The 18,196-nt window shown below is 42.3% G+C and overlaps 1 protein-coding gene across 2 annotated transcripts in view; it reads right to left on the reverse strand.

Moving 5' to 3' along the window:
• LOC118299373 (neprilysin) overlaps positions 1–17,647 on the reverse strand; it is a 28,102-nt gene extending 10,455 nt beyond the window's left edge. Inside the window, exons 1-9 of one of the 2 annotated variants that reach the window (XM_035623012.2) lie at positions 17,200–17,647; positions 14,304–14,480; positions 12,013–12,048; positions 10,796–10,957; positions 2,002–2,082; positions 1,495–1,590; positions 1,283–1,401; positions 1,038–1,106; positions 315–449 (exon numbers count right to left, since the gene is read on the reverse strand). In XM_035623012.2, coding sequence (XP_035478905.1) covers positions 315–449; positions 1,038–1,106; positions 1,283–1,401; positions 1,495–1,590; positions 2,002–2,082; positions 10,796–10,957; positions 12,013–12,048; positions 14,304–14,480; positions 17,200–17,242 — 918 coding nt within the window. In that variant the 5' untranslated portion in view covers positions 17,243–17,647. Of the gene's footprint in view, positions 1–314; positions 450–1,037; positions 1,107–1,282; positions 1,402–1,494; positions 1,591–2,001; positions 2,083–10,795; positions 10,958–12,012; positions 12,049–14,303; positions 14,481–15,100; positions 15,252–17,199 lie in introns of those variants that run through there. The other variant, XM_035623013.2, reaches the window with a different exon arrangement.
• Between the last annotated feature and the right edge of the window lie 549 nt (positions 17,648–18,196).

Genomic DNA, 18,196 nt, shown 5'->3' on the forward strand with positions numbered 1-18,196 from the left:
TTGTTGTGTAGGGATCAGGCCATTTAGCAGGTTGCTTTACAAAACAGCTGCTCCAGAGAACAACCACAACACACAGACAGCAGAGGGAGCGGAAGGTCACACTGTCAGATGTGGTTTTGCTCACACATTCCTGCTGTTGTGTGGTGCTGGGATAGAAAATAAGGTATGCAGTGCTGTTGGAAAACAAGGTCAACTTCCATCAGTGCATCAGAGAGAACAGAAGGGCACTCGTCTAGAGACCCAAGGAACTTCTCAGATGGGGCGAGCTATTCAGGCATTTGCAGGGATAATGCAAAGTGTGAATGTACACTTACGTTGGCGATGTCCCTTTCCAGGTCCATAACTCGCGTCACCTGCTCTCTGATGCTGGTTTCATTGACGACCAGATCCCGGTCGGCGCGGATCAACTTAGCCAGGTCAATCATGAACTGCTCATAGGCCCGACATGCCTGCCAAATACACACTCATTCATTACATTGGCATCTTGACTTCACTTCAACAGGAAGGAAAGGACGTTCATTGGTTTGAATTTAGCCACTGTCCAAAAAACCAGAGGTAACGGCTTGCACTATGTTCACCGACTCACAAGCACACATATACTCAGCCCGACTCAAGCCAAGTGCAGTCAAGTGCCGCTTTCTGCATATCAATCAACAGTCCAGGGTAAAATTTCGAGTAAAACCAGAGCAGGGGATGTCTGCTCCAAACACACACATCTGGTTCGGATTGAGACACAACAAAATCTGTTTTGTCTCACCCATTTCGATCCTCACTCACTGCCTCAGAGAACATTTTATTCATCGTATACACACATGCTCGTTAATGCAAGTAGACACTCAAATAAACACAAAATTAATTTAGGAACTGATGTTTCAGCAAATGCCCTCATCATTTGTTGGTGGTCCGGTTTCCTCCAAACAGGACATGAAACCCAGACTCAGTGGTACTGGCCCAAATGAACACATGGAGCTACTTTCATCACCACATTTCATCACAACAGTGTGTGTGCATGTATATGTGTGTATATGTGAACTTACCTCTGCATAAGGTCCGATGCAAGAGTAGTAATCTCTGGACAAGAGGCCAAGGCTCGTCTGCTGGTCAAACTGGAAAAAGCCGAAGACAAGATAAGATGTATTTATACAAACAAGGGGAGAGAGAAATAGGTGGGTGGATATATTAGAGCTGGATGGGTATGTAGTGTGGTCTTCTGTATGAATGTGGGTATACGAAACAGAGAGAGAAAGAGATGAGGGATTTCTAGCTACATTTGCACACCTACATGAATGATGTGGGAATTGGAGTCCCTGTCATCGGTACCGACGAAAAAGTTAACCAGGAGTTGAGTTCCATATTTCTCGTTGAGCTTGGCGATGACGTCTTCCAACCTCCATGTTTTACCTGAAGAGACGGAGAGGAAAGTACAAGTAAGAAAGCAAGGAATGCCTGTGGACGACATCTGCTGAGTGTGACAGTGGGAAAAAAACACTCTACCATAGTTGGCTTCCCAGTTGTCTGCAGCAATGGGCCACTCGAACACATCAGGCAGCATGTCGAGCAACGGAGCCCCTCCTCTGAGCTCAATTAAACCTGAAAAAAGGTGTAGATACAAACAAGCATAACTCTGTTTTTAAAAATAGATACATTTGTATTGATCTATGCAAATTTGGGTGCATTAGTTATGGGACTTCTAAGCTTAAGTCCTCTTGAAGAACTTTCTGAAGAATTCATTTGCATCCCATAATTCTTTAAAGCTAAAAAAACCAAAAACAAAAAGGCCGTTATTCCGATTATTACATTCACATAAAATGTATTCCATGTGGCTCCAGACACTTTTTTTAAACCTAATGTTGATAAAATAGTATCATAGATATGATAGTTTAGGATATTTTGATAATAAAATAAACTGAATAGGAGACGTTACGTTTTATGACAAAAAGGAAAATGTTAATTTTAGGACAGGAGTTACAAGAAGGAATAGTCTTATGCCCGCTGACTCACTTTCATTAGTGCAGGACTTATAAAGAGTCTTAGCCTTGACGAGAGCGGCGGCTTCCCCCTCCACTGTTTTCTCGAGGACACCTACAAATAGAGAAGAGAAACAGAGCAAGCATGAAGGACAGAACCACAGACAAAGACAACGCAATGCAAGAGGGGGGATGAGTGTGGACGGATAGATGAGGGGTGTAAATAACCTCAGGTAAAATGTGGGTATTTTTTGTGGATTCAAAATAGAATCCAGCTGTCATCCAGATGCGTTTAATCATTGTAATAAAAGCATGTCGTCTGTCCCTCTTTCTGACAGCGCCAACAAATAATAACGACTTGAAACCAAAGTGATTCATAGAGAGTAGAGTAGACCACTGACAAAACAGACAACAGCAAAATTATTCAAAGGAAAAATTTAGAAAACATGTTTAAAGACTCAGATTCAGCTTCAAAGCTGTCAAGCACACCAAACACAACCACATTCTAGGAAGCTGATGGGAAACAATTATTCGAAATAGTAATTATATTAATTCATAAAATGCACAGTAGCTCCCGGGAAAAACTAATACTGATTATTTTTCTTTTGACTGACTATTTTCCAGATGAAAGCTGTCATGATGTTCATATATACAGCAATGACAAATTGGCCAATATTTAGATGGAATGAAATGCATAAAGGTTTGCAGAAAACAAATAAAGATTTATTGTTGCCTTATCACTGAACATACTTCACTTATGGCTGAAAAGTTTTCACGATGCTGGGAATTCTACAACAAGTCCACTTCCTTCCTTTGAAAAGATCAAAAGTTTTAAATACCACTGCATGCACTCAGACAATGTTTCGTAGATAGACCAGGAACCGGGAACACAACAAAAGCTTGCAGGCCAATACACAATTACAATGGCTGCCGCCAGCCAATCATTACTTTCAACGACTGAATAAATCATTCATTTAAATGGACAATTTATTAGTAGTTGTGCAATTAATCTTTCTATTGGCTGATTAAGGACATTTGGCTCATTTGTTGTAGAGGTCAATGCTGTCATATAAACCACAAATTAGCTGATACGCAATGCAAATTTAAATCTCGTATCGTATAAATTGGCTGCTTGGCAGTAATCAGGGTGAGGCTGATGACCTCAGGGCAGGGAAGTCATGGCAAAAAAGCTTTGAAAGCAATCAAGGAGCCGCAGAGCTGAGGGAGTGGCAATTAAAGAGCATTTGAAAACAACAGTGAACACCATTGCTCATTTTATTGCCTCCATTTACAGCCTCTTCAACACCTGTTGTGTGTATATGGATGGCAGTTAACTCGGCCTCCGGCTAGATGGTGTTTGAGGCTAGACAGCTAATCAAAATGAGTTATTTGTGTAGGGGTGTAAACTTGTTCAACTGAGGGGGGAGGAGAATGGGACCAACAATATACTTTCACAGCGCTGCTTCAAGGCATCAAGTTGCATATTGTTGCTTTGAAGTGTAACAATTCCTTCACAGTCTGCAGCGCCAAACACGAGGACATCCACCCGGTGGTTTCACTGGTTGCTTAAAACCTCTGTGGTGAAAGCGAGTGTGTCGCCGTGCTACGCTTAGACTGCCGCTGCCCTCTGTCCCTTCAAAAACAGGAACCCTCACACTTTCTGTTAGATGAAAATAGTTCAGGAATGACCTAATTAAGGTCCAAGTACCTTCAGTTCCAGCGTTCAATGGTCGAGGCGTTGCGGCCACTTGTCCCAATTCCAAATATTCCTTAAGCCAGCTTTCCAAACTGAAACCGCTGGGTTCCCTCACTTTTGAGTGGTTAAGTATTGACTTCTTCAGAGAGGCATGCAAGACCAATCAGCCATTGCACCATTTTGGAGTTTAAAAAAAACAACAAGTACCTTTCTCACCAGGAAACACACAATAGGGCATAGATGGAATTTAAGAAATCTCTAACACATTTCAGCAAAAAACATTTTTTCTAAATAAAATTTCCAACGGAATGACGATGGATCTCACACAGTTTAAAATGTCATTTGAATATTGCTAAATATTTTCCCACTGATCATGTAAGCACACTTTGCACTGATGAACTACACAAACCTCATGAGTATGACTCTCACTTGAGTTTACTGCAGTTCAAGTGCAGATCCTGGGTGGCAAAGGACTGTTTTTAGCAAGGGCTCCTCCTCTCCAGGATTGGGAGCTCAAATCCGGACTGAGCCATATCAGCGTGTTGGTTCCAGCTACACATTTGTTTAAGTAGGGAGAGACTTGGGAGGGCTTTGATGTGATTCCCTGGGAAACCATAACGCCTTGGTTCAGAGCCACAACACTAACTGCTCTAACTGAGTTGGAAAACGACAAAAGAGCATAATCATATTTTTTATTTCATGTGAGATACATGATCATTTATTTGAGGCTGACAGTTTATTCTTGACTAAGGACAATCATTGCCTCATCATTTTTTTTCTTCTTCTTCTGGTTTTGGGTTCAACATTGTTTTCCATGTGAAACTATATGTAACTGTTGATTTTCCAAAAGCCAATGGGTTATTATTTAGAGGACTTTAGAGGATTTGTCCTGCTGTTTCATAAATACCACATCATGAATCATGCATGATGCACATCTCTTAAAAGTCTAAGCGCCTGTAATAAACGCCCTGTACATGCATGCAAAATATGACAAGGGTTGACCTCCTGATTCAATATTACTATTGTTTATCTAATTGAGCAGAAGGGCATAAATGGACTGAATTTTTATAAAAGAAGTCTGGAGCCTTGAAGGATTTCACATTTTAAAAGTGTTTGTAATTTTAATGAAAATACATTTTCATTAAATCATATATATATATTTAATTGTGTGTGAATCATGAAGCCATTATCATGTTTGATTCAAACATTTAAGAATTGTGGTTGTGTATTTCTATGTTTTCCTACATTTTATGTTGTTAGATGAGTTTAAACATCACTTCTTGCGATAAGTTTAGTATTTCTTCATCCTTTTATGTTAGAGTGTGGGGAATTGGGAAATGCTATTTATCATCAATATTAGATTGGGTGGTATTTAAGAATATCCCCCTTCTCTGTGCTTGCAAAACTGCAATTTGTTGACATGCATCAAGTCAAATAGCCAAGTCAAACTGTGCAAACAATGTACTCCTGTACAATGCGTGTATCAATCACTGAATCGATTGCGCAAGCACCTTCTGTCTTGAAAGAATAGAAAAGTTAGGATTAAGGTACGTTTGCATAAGGCTTTTAGATTGGCAGACAAGCCATGAGATAAAGACGAACATGCCTAAACCAGCATACCTGAACTATCTCTGCCTCTTTTGCAATAAGATTTAATAAAGTGAAGTTTTCCACCGCAAAACAGAAACAGAAACATCGCAGTGACTTTCACAGATGTGAGACAAACACGAGTTCCCATCATTCAAATTATATTTTTAAATGAAAATAACCTCAGTACGAAAGATTGATAGGTGTAGTTCAAGCTATAGCTTAGCATACAAACTACAAAGTAGGGGGAAGCAGGTAGCCTTAAGGAATAAGCATATTCCTTAAAATGATTAATTAATAGGGAACCATTCAACGGAGTAATATGACAGCCTTTTCACTTTGACAAGCCATAACACATCTAACCATTGCTTCAGCATTGCCTCTCAGAAAACTTATCTCTTATAAATCTTGGACTGAGATCATCGTATAAATGAAATTCACACTGCACATCTCAATGCAACTCCAGGGTCAATAGCAGAAAGAGGATGGATCTTCAATAAGTCAGGGAACTGACAGAAGACTTCGAGCCCAGACATCAATTGTGTCACAGTGACATTTTATTTCATTTTTTTTCATTCTTTGTAATTTTGGGGACTTAGTGACAAACCTGTCACAATAAAGACAGGGGATGAAGCAGCTGTCACATTTAAGACATGGTTTATCCCTGTCTTTAATCTCCTATTTCGGGTAAAGATCAACACATCTTGAAAACACCTCATCTGTCATTGCATACTATAATATTGTAAATTGTATTCATTATTTAATCATTATCTTTTTCAATTATTTTCTGTTGCTTAGTGCTTTGAGTTATTTAACTTTATTCCCACTCGTTTTACTCATTGAATGACTGCAGTTTACTGCAGCCTTTTCCGACCCTTCCATTTTGTAATCCCTCAATTTTCCTCATTACCATGTGTGCACTATTTATGTGCCTCGTTTAATCTTAATGAAGTCCTGGTATAGGGACACTTCACGGGGCGCTTCCTGCAAAAGGGCACAGATCATGTGTCTGTGATTGGATTACTGACTTTGTGCTGCTAATGTTTAACCAAAGCAAAGGTTTCCTTTCCTCTTACTCACCTTTTCTCTTGCTCTGTGTGTGTGTGTGTGTGTGTGTGTGTGTTTGCGTGCGTGTTTGTTTGAATTTATTTGAGAGTGGATTTTGTGCCACCCGATGTTTGTTTGAGACATCATGTCAATTTGAACTAAACCTCTCAGCGTGACATACAATCTGAATTTTGAGTTTCTCTTTCTCTGCACTGACATTTTATCTTTGACTTCCTCTAATTCCAAAAAGCATTTACAAGCAAAGCTGCAAAGGGAATCAACATTTAAATGAGTTGACACTGTTTGATAGTCATGAGTCTCCGTCAGCTACAACAGGATTTCTCAGTTTTTCTGTGGTATTAAACTATGGTGTGGTGTTTTGCTACGACTCTTATCCACACCTCCGACTGGCTTCTTCTCCATAGCGATGGCAGCAAAATTGCAGAATTTCAACCAAAAAGGTCCTAGAGCATTTAGTCACAGGAACTAAAAGGTTCCTGCAGACCAACGTTTCTTGGTTTCCTTTGGTTTCCACCGCAGTCTAAGGATCTGAACCTGGATTCAAAGCATGAACCTTCTTGCTGTGAGGCGACAGTGCTAACCACCACACCACCATGTTGCCATACTGGCAGAAAAATAGAAACAAATTTCACGTTTCTTGTATTTGAACGTCAGTGTTGGTGAGAAACGTGAGAATAATATTAAAAGAAATCCTTAAAATGTGAATTTACTGCAGGGACAAAAAACATTTCCAGACCCAGTGGATCATCCCATTCCACAACTATGGTGTCAGCTAAAATGATTGCAGTGGTTGCTGAAAACAGTTATCTAGCTCAACTGTGTCCTTTAATGTACAGGCAGCAAATGTACAAATATATGCTCAAAACAACCATTGATTTTGAATAGCTCCTCGTTCTTCTCCTCGCGCAGCCATCAACCCAAACTCTGGCCATCTACACCCTAAACCAGTTCCGTCATTTGCTCAGTACCATGGGGTCAGTCAAAGTAATGGCCCTTGGCCAATGTCACTGTATAAAACGTTCAGTTATGTACCCAGAGCTGTGACGCAGGAGGGCTTTGAAGCAGGGGGAGATTACCGCCGTGGAGGTCTAAACCCTTTTCTGGTAATCATAAGTATCCCAGCACACAAAAACATACTCAATTCAGGATTTCTATCCACTGTGTTTTTGTTGGACAAAAATCACTGCATTGATATTCACATAATTTTACTTGGACACAAAACTCTGATCTGATATCTTTATTTGATATGTTTATGAGAAATACAATATTAATAGTGTTGTGCAGCGGTTTTCTGGGTGGAATTTTGTTATCAGGGAGGTCATGTGAACAGTCATTTATATTTAAAGTCATTCCTTTTTTGTCATAAGTTCTGTTTCAATCATTGTTATCACAGGAAAACGCAGTCACTGAGTCTGTTTGTCATAGATGGTTATCAGCTGGCCTGAAAAAACATCTCGCTCATCTGAACATGTCTGACATCACGGCTAGCTAACAGAAAAGCTTCAGCGATCTCGGTGTGGGCGAATTCTACAAGAAATATAAGCTGTTTGGTGTTTCTCTGCCTATTTAGCCTGTGGCTAAATATCTAGGAAGTGAGATTTAGACCTGGCCTGGGGGCATGCAACAAGGCAAATGCATGTGCTCGTGCACGGACGGATGTACACACACTCGGCGTAGCTTGGAGACGACAACCACATGCTGTTCCTCACTTCACCTCAAAAAAACCTTGGTTCATGTGTATCTCACTGTTCATCTTGTCATTCTCCCTGCCTCTTTCACTTCACCTCAGCATTCACAATTTCTAAATCGACTCCTTTCTTTCATCACCTTCTTCCTGTTGCGCCCCTCCTCTTCATGACACAAACTCGTGAGTAATTAAAAAGCTCACGGTCAATTGGGCAAATGACTGCACAGTATGCCACACCTGGAGAGGGAGCGGTGGGAGAACAACATGCACAGGCTCGTGCACACACATACACACCTACGCGCACTGTTGCGGTCACAATCGGGGCTCAGATCCTCATTAGGAATCACGGACGTTTTACGGTCTTTTATAGCAGGGGAGAACAATCCGAGGCATTTACAAGTAACCACAAATCTGCGGAGATATTCTCACACAAACACACACTGACACGCAGCCCTGTTTATTACTGCCATGCAGCCCCGAGCACTGCAGTGTCCAGGTGTTTCCAGGCCCCTGCAGCTGTTGACAAGAAAAGGATCTGTCCATCAGCGGGCTGTGGTATCCAAAAAGGCGGCAGCAGCCAGTCGCGAGATCAGAGGTCGCATGTTTGATGTCATTAGCAGAGTAGAGAGGTCACAACTCTGTTGAGGGGCCCGCACCCTGTCATACTTGATTCATTAGCAGACATTTTAACTCGATGGCTTAGTTTGCTACTGTGAGTGTTCAAGACAGCTGACATGCACAACATCCCTGGTTGTACAAGCACAATAAGTATGCAGCATGCTCTCCCTCTCTGAAATTCTCCCAGATCATACACAGATGCAAACACAAAGTAAACCTTCACGTGTGTGTGCAGTACAGTCGGAGGCTTTCCAGTTCTGACTGGTGAGCCAGACAGCCTGAGGGAATGAGCACACTGAACCAGGACCGGTTCTATGGCTGCTCCATTCCCTTCTGTGGTGAACGCAGCATTTTGAGCAATTAAGTCAATGATTCCTAAACATCAACCTCTGAACTCTGGCCAATGTGTCCCCATAGTTACAGAAGTGTTTTTTCTCTCGCTCTCCCCCCCTTCGTTTTCATCAAGGCAGCAAATATCACGTTAGGACCTGATAAATACATTTGACGGCAGTAAAAACATGACGTAGTGTAAAAGGACCCCACACATTCACACATAAACTGGCTACGTACGAAAAGTTGAGCAATGTTTATTTTCCTCTTTCGCCCCTTTGTGTGCGTTTTTTATGGGAGAAAGGAGAGAGAAGTGAGCAGAACAGAGCAGATGGACCCAATGTTATAATGAATTGGCGAACAATGCAAAAAAAAGGCCATATGCAGTATTTTTCATCTAATTCCTGCTGTTTGTTAAAGTTTATTCATAATCTTGGCTGCATTTCTGAATCATACCCTATCTCATGTTCATTTCAATTTCAGTAACACACTTTTATAATTACACCGACAGAATTCATAAAGATGCACTTTTACCACTGTGAGCACCCCATAAAAAAGATATAAAAATTAATGCTGACTACATTACATGTAATCTCTAAATCATAAGGATTGTTTTATTGATCTGAAAAAGGGGTTGACTTCATTTGGTGTTGGCTGATGAGTCTAATCTTTCATCCAACAATGTGTTGTGATCGATTATTGTGAACATACTTAAATACTTCAATAATATATTGAAGTTTGAATGGGATAAACAAGTCAATGCTGACCAGCCAAGTTCACATTTATCTTGAAAATATGCATGTCATCGGTGGGCAACTCGCGAGCAGAGATCAAAAGAAGAAAAGTGTCCTTAAAAAACAAGAGACGGCGTGCCTTTTTTGTTCCATTGAGATCGGATAGATAAAGCACTCAAGGCTTTTGCAAATTAAAAAAAATCGCAGGCTGCACTTGGGATTTCTTTCCCACAAAGGATCAATCTTTCTCTCCCCACTGAATCACTCTGTTTCTCCTGCAGCCAATCGGTACAGTCTTTATTATAGCGGAAGGGGCTGGCATATAAGGTGTAAATTTATGGCAGATGAAGGGTTTCGGTTGTCCGCGGAAAGTTTGTGCCCCTTGAAGATTTAGCACCTACTGCTCAGGACTCGACTGGCCTTCTCATCGACAGCTTGAGGTATGGACCCTCACACAAACGCGCGCACACACACACACACACACACACACACACACACACACACACACACACACACACACACACACACATCCACACAAGCACACGTTCGCAGTGTAATTTGAACCTCAAATCAGCCACGCAACAAGGACACTGAAAAGACTCTAATGTTCGCCAAAAGCTGGCAAAACACCTGAGACACACACACACACAAACACACACAAATGTTTCTCACCACCATGTGTTGATGTCTTTGAGTACAGCCTGGACGCAATGTCCACACATACACACACTGATAGTGCCAGTGCTGTTGACAAACTCTCAGCTCACATGGTCGGCAGCGCTGATGCCAAACTCCCATGGCATGTGTGATATCTATAGAGCTGCTGTCCCTGAAGGAGGGGCCTCTTTAGCTCGTATTCTAAAGCTACTGTATCAAGCTGTTCTCAATCCTCTTGCAGAGGCAAGGGGACTAAAAAAAGACCTCTAGTTCTGTCGTGCTTTCACACTTCATCAAAGAATAAATACTGCATTATAAGTCGAATGGAAACAGGTACTACAGCTTTCAATAAATCCGTCCGCCCGGCCTGTCTGTGTCGTGGCCTCTCTTGTGTGTGTGTGTGGATCTCTGTTTCTTTGTGTGGGAGTGTGTGCATGTGTAGGCACCTGACCTTTGACGATGACCTCCAGTTCATCTCGTAGGATGTCAAAAGTGCTGTATCGGGAGCTGGTCTCTGGGATGATGTTCTTTTTAAGCCAACCTCCGCAGGCATACTGGTAGAAGTTGTCACAAGGGTCCACGGTAGCGTCCATGTTCTCAATGAGACGAGAGGCTGCATGGACAGAGAGGAAACAAGCTCTGTTACATGGAGAAGCCCTTCCTCACTGCATATACATATTTTTACAGGTCTGGTCGGTGGAACTATGTTTCCAATTGCAAGTGAAACTGCAGAGTGAGTGAACTCTGATAGGATGGGACGTGTTCTATTTGTTGCTCATCCTTGAAACACAAAACTAAAGAGTTTCCAATGGAAAGCATGCAGTTCAAACAATATAGCATAAAGGGCCCGAAAGCAGCTCTTTCAAATAACAGTTAATTAAAATCATGCAAAAATCTTGATATTCTGTGACTTGCAACAGTAAACCTGATTAACAGTTCAGTCTGGCACCACTAATGGAAATGTGGTCACTCTTTTGAGCTGCAAATGAATAACATGTGGCAGCTGAGCGATCTCTTGTGACAAGGCTGTCCGTCAAATCGGACTGAGGTGGGACATCGGTTCGACGAACATGCATCAGTAATAAACGTCATCTTTTGTGGAAAACTAGAGGTCAGGTTAAAAATGAATTAATTTCAAAATTATCCAGAAAAAATAAACTGCAAATAATGTAATGAAATCTAATGTTATGTTTAAAAGGATGGGGGACAAGGGAGTCTGCAGGCATAAGTTAATGATAAAATGCGAGGCCACTGGTATGAGATTCATGTCCACTTGCAGAAAAGCAGGAATTATAGTTATGGGGATTTTATATGTTGAAATACTTGAGCTTGTGACACATATCACATGCAAACACTATATCCTGATAGATTTGCTTAAGCTGTATATACCGTACATGCTTATTCCCGCTAACAGTTCCACAACTTATCCTGTACATGTGTCGAAAGTTGACCCAAGGACAATAACCCTTTGCAATGTAATGTTTGTTCAGTCACATTTCTGACTTGGAGCAAACATACTCACACACGACGTGACAGTTTGCAGTATGTATGTGTAAAATACCTGGGACTCAATTCTCACATCCTGTCATCCTCAGAGAAAAGCTAAAGCCTTCAGGGTGAGACAATAGAAAATAGAAAAACTAATAAAAACAAGTAAACAATGCTCACCTGACTGCGTGCAGTCTGCTGTGGTGCAGATATCATCTGGAGGAAAAAATGCAAAACAAATCATTATGCAATTGAGTTTTTGCACTCATCAGTCATTATGTCAAATGCTCTCTCTCTCTCTCTCTCTCTCTCTCCTTCTCTTCAACCTTTGCCTCTATTTATTTTCATATATGTAATAACTAAAAACTTCTCAGAAGTGTTGCTCCCACTCTGTCAGAAATGATTTAGAGCCTAAACTTTAAATAAACTGAATCTGACACGTCCTGCCACACCGGCAGCCTGCAATCGGACTTTAAATACACTGCAGCATACGTTACGTGTGAATGCACACGATGTCTACACAGGTGAGTGCACCCACAGGTGCACACACAAACACAGTCATTAAACTTACCCCTTTTTTCCTGACATGGCAGATTACATAATGTGACAAGCACAAGACAGACAAAATAACAGCTCAAAACACACTGAACTGCCTATGCCACCTGTTTTCATCAAAAGTGTGTCAGGGTTTTGTCTCTTTCCACACTCAATTATTTATAATTGTTAATAGTAATAGTGGTCATAGCAGTAATAATTGGCAGCATTACTGTCATTCTTGTCAGTTTTCTTTCTATAATATAGTACTGTAAAGTGCCCTGACATGATGTATGTTGTGAGTTGGCAGAAATTAGAAATTAAAACGAAATTGAATTTGAACATGTCATTAGGTATATGAGTCAGTTTATTATCAGTGTTAATTTGATAACACTAGATACTGTGGAACTCGGATCAATCGCCCTTTGACTTAGTGACTGGCTCATCATCATATTACGAAACAAGGGCCTCGTGACAAGTTTGATATCTAAGCACAAAATCATGCAACAGTCAGGACATTAATGATTAAGGCTCATTTAGGCTCAATGTTAGAGACTTATGTGTGACTGACGGAGCCTCCTTTCCCAATCTGCACGTCTCCCGGAAGCTTACAGATGGCACGAAACGGAGCAGTACCACTGGAAATCATGGGGGGCAGTGTGGCCAATAGCTAAAGCGAGACAACCATAGGACACAAGGAATACATTCGACTATGGGCTACTTGCACAACCATGAATACTGTTCAACTGTTTCCGGTCCGGTTCAACAATGGCGCTGTTTCGTTAGCTGATTGGTAACAAAGTGTCTGCTGCAGACCTTAGTGTGAGAGGTGACGGAGAAATGGTATGTTAACCAGCCGTCGTCTTCTCAGGTCGTGGGCGGGACGGAAACCCATGAAAAAGTAGTACGCCATTAGATTTCCAAGACGCCAAACAAAGTGGGACACAGCAGTGATCTGAGTACTTCTTCATCCGTTTTTGTAAATGTCCCGTTTTGGAAATTTTCCTGCGTACACTCGTGGCAAAGCTCTGAATGACGTAGTGAGTAAACAGTACGAAGCCCAGTCCATCTAGTGTATAGCGACACATTGTGAGGAGAGAGTTTGCGATCGTTGGTAAGTAACTACCTGCATCTAACTAGCGTCCGCTTTTGCCGCTTTCTTAAGATGCACACTATCAGAACCTCTTCCACAGTCACCAAGTTTGTTGTTTTCAAAAAACACTTGACTCTGTGCTGCCCTCTAGCGGATGTGCCAATGTAAAGGATGAATGGACATTAGTGAGCAGTGATGGTTACATAGTTTGAAACAGGCGTATCTCTTTTTCGAATGAAGGCAACATAAATGAGTTCATTAATTCATGCATACATTAATTCCTGACAGTGATCTGAAGCAGGTTTCATGGGTTTCCCATAGTGAGCAAAGGGGGTATGGGTGAGTGTTCAATTTCACTGTGTCATTGTTAAATGATCCATTCCTCACGTGGTCCAAAGTGTAAAATAACACGAATATAGGAGCTACTCAGTGTTGTATAAAATCCCTTGGAGAACGAAGGCAACTCTAAAAGGGACCGCTGCACACTGCATTCTTCTTTCTGGCTCAGTGGTTGTACTTTTGTACTATGCTTTAAAAGCACACAGCTTCAAGTGTTTTTTATCCACCTGAACAAATTGCTGCTCCTCAGCTAGCAGCTGTTTCGTGCCTAACATTAACCATGAACTCAGATGGAAATGAATGTCAGAGCGCATGTAGAGTTTGAAGGAGGGAATCTTCAAAAGTTCTGGAAAATTCACTTAATACTGTGGTGACAAGAAAGAGCCCCATATCAGTTTTGGGTTTTTTTTTGGGCCTTTCACCAACATAATACTTGGACAGGTTTCAGATGCCTCTGTCTTTTCCTTATCAACCCGAGTCCCCTGTTCTCAAATTCAGGACTCACCAGTCTTCTGTGTGGCAAACAGAATGATGAGGGCAACGATGACGATGAAGAGCAAGGAGACGATGGTAATGAGCCCGATCTCCAGGGAGGTCCAGCGGGGCTTCTTAGCCGACTTGGGTGGGTTGGTCTCTGTCATTCTCAAGTCTCCTCCTTCAGCTGCCGGCTGTATCAACTCACCTGGGGAGAGAGGGAGAACCACACACACATAGAGATGAAGAGATTAGTCGCCGGACAGAACATTAATTGGCAACATATCTGATAATAAATTGTCTTATAAAACAAACATGCCAAACATTTGCTGGTTGCTTATTCTAAGGTATATAAGCGTGTGAATTGAAGATATCACTTTTGTGCTGTAAAAACTTTTTCCAGATTTAATTTTTAATGAAAAATACAATTAGCTGCAGCTCAAAACAGACACAAGAAAGGGACTTAGATACCATATCCGTTTTATATAAAATGAACTACAGAATCTCACACATACACATGACTCCTTAACACATACTTTTACATTGTGTCCACATTATTTGATGACCAATACATCTTCAAGTCACCGAGCAAAAATGCCAAACAGTCGCTGGTTGCGGCTTCCCATATATGAGAACTTTAGCACTTTGGTGACCATTTTCAAATATCTCTTTTAGAAATTTAAAAAAAACATCATTTTTTAAGGCACACGCCTAGTATGAAAAGAAGAACGAAAATAAAGGAGGTTAAAAAAGGAAGAAAAAAAAGTGAAAAAGAAATAAAGGAAATAAAGTTTTGTAGCAAAAGGTGAGAACAATGGACGTTCTTACCCTCCGGAGACAGCGCACAAGACAACAGCAACTAACACACTCTTCTGAAGAACAGGGGGGAAAAGGGAGACGTGTGCTCTGCTCCTCACTACACAATGTTGTTCTCCTGTCTGGGGCCAAGTGAGAACTTTACAAAGTTCAAGGTACAAGCAGTTAAGTCTATCTCTGAAGGCCAATTAATCCTTAATCCCCTACCGACGTCGCACACACACACTCATGTGCAATCACGGCACACAAACGCAGACGCACACACTCGTGTGGGGCGATGCTCACGCGCACACACACTTTTACAAGCTGGTGTCATGAGGCGCTTGTGCAGATAGTGGGTCACTCTGTTCGCAGGCTGAGATGAGAGCCGTCTCTCAGCTTCCCTCGAACGAGAACACATGCACAGGTATCACATGGAACCAGTCCCGTCGAAATGTGATGTCCCACTTCACTCCTCTTTATCAAAAAAAAAACCTACAGCTACATTTGAGGCAAACTCTCCTGGGTGCAGTCATTATCCAGCCTGGTAACTGTCCGTAGTCCACACCAGCACTAAAGCATGCATGACTTCACTACGGGTCATAAGATTTGCCATAGAAGAGTACTGACCGGATGTGATTTTAACAGTCATGAAGGCAGGGAGGAAGATGATTGATTACATACATAAAAATAGGCAATGAGGCACTATGACTCAAGTGCATACTGGATGTGAGTCGGTGGGGGGGGGGGGGGGGGGGGGGGACTTTACAACTGTGCTCTTTTGAAAATATTATCATTTCTATTTCTATGTCTGCAGTCAAACACATCACGGTGACAGCAGTCCCACCTCTGCCATAAAACTGTGTGCATGACACAATAGGAGAGGCTGTATTATGTATTAATTCTCCGTAATCCTGACACATTGCATGTCAAGAGGTGGAACGGCCGCAAAATTTATTTCAGAGGAAAGGGGGACATAGAGACAGGGTGAATGTATATGCAAAAAAAAAAAAAGATTAGTGATTGAGCAGGGGTGTAAAGAAAGCCATAAAAACAGAGTGGGGCCCCTAAGTGGTCCTTAATCATGTTTAAGCGACAGGGTGCTGAGGCATCTTAAGTATTAATCTTAATGAACATTTACAGTTTGTCCCTCCCTACTCATATATTGAGGTGACGGACGATTCTGAGTTGACCACAGGACCTGTAAGTGTAGTACAAACGTGATGCTGACGTCTGTGTGGATGTTTGTTTTATAAGGGAGGAAGGCGCGTGTGTGCAAGTTATCTGTATCTGTAAGGTGGGCTGTCATTTCTTTGGCTGTGGCAAGTATGAGCCGTCATGTCTGCATTTTTTAAGATAATGGTTTAGGAAAGGAGTGCTAAAAAGAGAAGGGAAAACAAGACTCTTTCTCCACCCTCTGTCTGTCTGTCATGATATACCCTATCTAAAACATAAACAGTCCGCAGGTCTTGTGAGACCAAAAACACGAAATCCACCTAATTGAGTTTGAAGAGGTACAGGAATGTGGCCTACTTTGACTTAAAATAACACCTTGCCTGGGATATAATTTCCAGCTCTGGACCAGGCTGCACATCCACGACTGGTATCCCCTTTATATACATTTTTGAGAGAGGAGACTTGATGCTGTGATCTATCTGATATGAAGCCCCAACCTCTTAAACTGCTTTCCGAATGTCTTTCTTCTTTTCTTATAACAATGCAAAAAAATACCTTCAAAAGAACAAGGCACCAAAACTTAAACACCCCCAGTGCCCCCCATCAAAATTGTTTTTGTTTTTGTTTTTGTTTTGTTTTTAACTCCAGTGACACGAACATTCACCTGCGACACGCGGTGCTTCTCCACCGGGCAAGTCGCAGCCCAACGCGTGCCAGCTCCCCATCTCCTGTTGCACGTCGGGAACTCCAAGGAGGGGGGGCATGATCAACTGGTGCACGCTGTCCCGTGTCACCGAGCCGGCACGCGCGCACACTCACAAGCACGCGCGCGCACACACAAAAAAAATCAATTAAATAAAGAACGGCACAAACACCTATACGCGCACGGACGGAGACGCACGCGGATCGTCGGCGCGTCCCGCGGAGCGCGCGGGGCGCGTGAGTGAGCGACTCACCAGATGTGTCGGGAAATTTTCGGTCGATGATATATATGGGCATCACATCCACTGATCAAACGTCCATCAGATTCCACAGAGGGAGCGCGGAACTGCTGATCGATCTGCTACAGACTGTGGGGTTTGTCTTCACCCTGGATCTCAGCAGGGCACAGCGCGATCCCGCCTCTCTTCTTCTCCTTCTTCTCCTTCTCCCTCTTCTTCTCCTTTCGGCTCTCTATTCTAGGAGTGCACATTCACGCGCGCACGGAGAGAGAGAGAGAGAGACCCTCCACTAGAACCACCCACTGTCCACTGTACCGCGTCTACCCGGAGAGGATCGCAGAATTCAAATGATCCATCGGACTCGTGCGCTGCGCAGTTGGTCAAGCGTGTGATCCACAAGAGGGACACCCCTTATTTATGCAGCCTGTGACATACAGTGAGGCACTGAAGCAGCCTTCCGAAGTTCCTCGCGCGTCCTCTGTCAGGGCGGCGTTGAGAAGTGACCCTGTCAGCAGCAGTTGCTGTCAGCGGCGCCTAAATAGCTCCGGGGCGCAGGTTCAGGTAGTGTTGCGACGCATCCAAGGGTTTTTTTAAACAGCTTCTGATGATCCAATGCACTTTGTGCTTTGGTAACAGTATGGGCTAGTTGTCGTGTATGCATCGTGCTGCTCACACTGAAAGATTAGTCTCAATTTCTACAGTGATGCCACCTGGGTTCTATGGACCCTGCTTGGTGGGATTATCATATCCATAGAAACCCCTTTTCCTTCTTTATTTTATGTTTATAACCTAGCATGTCCATGCCATGCAAAATGACAGACAAATCACGCGAATCTAAATCCAATTGCTCGAACTGCCTCTCTTCTTTTGGTGGCTGATGTCAGATGGCAGTGATGATGATGATGATGATGATGATGGTGATGCTACTGGCAGCTGGTTTTTCAGTCTTGAGTGAGTCTTTACAAGTGTCCGTTTTGAAAAGAACTGCTCAGAGCAGTGGATCGTCCCAGTC

Source organism: Scophthalmus maximus, chromosome 11 (genome assembly GCF_022379125.1).
Source record: "Scophthalmus maximus strain ysfricsl-2021 chromosome 11, ASM2237912v1, whole genome shotgun sequence".
Taxonomy (NCBI): Eukaryota; Metazoa; Chordata; class Actinopteri; order Pleuronectiformes; family Scophthalmidae; genus Scophthalmus; species Scophthalmus maximus.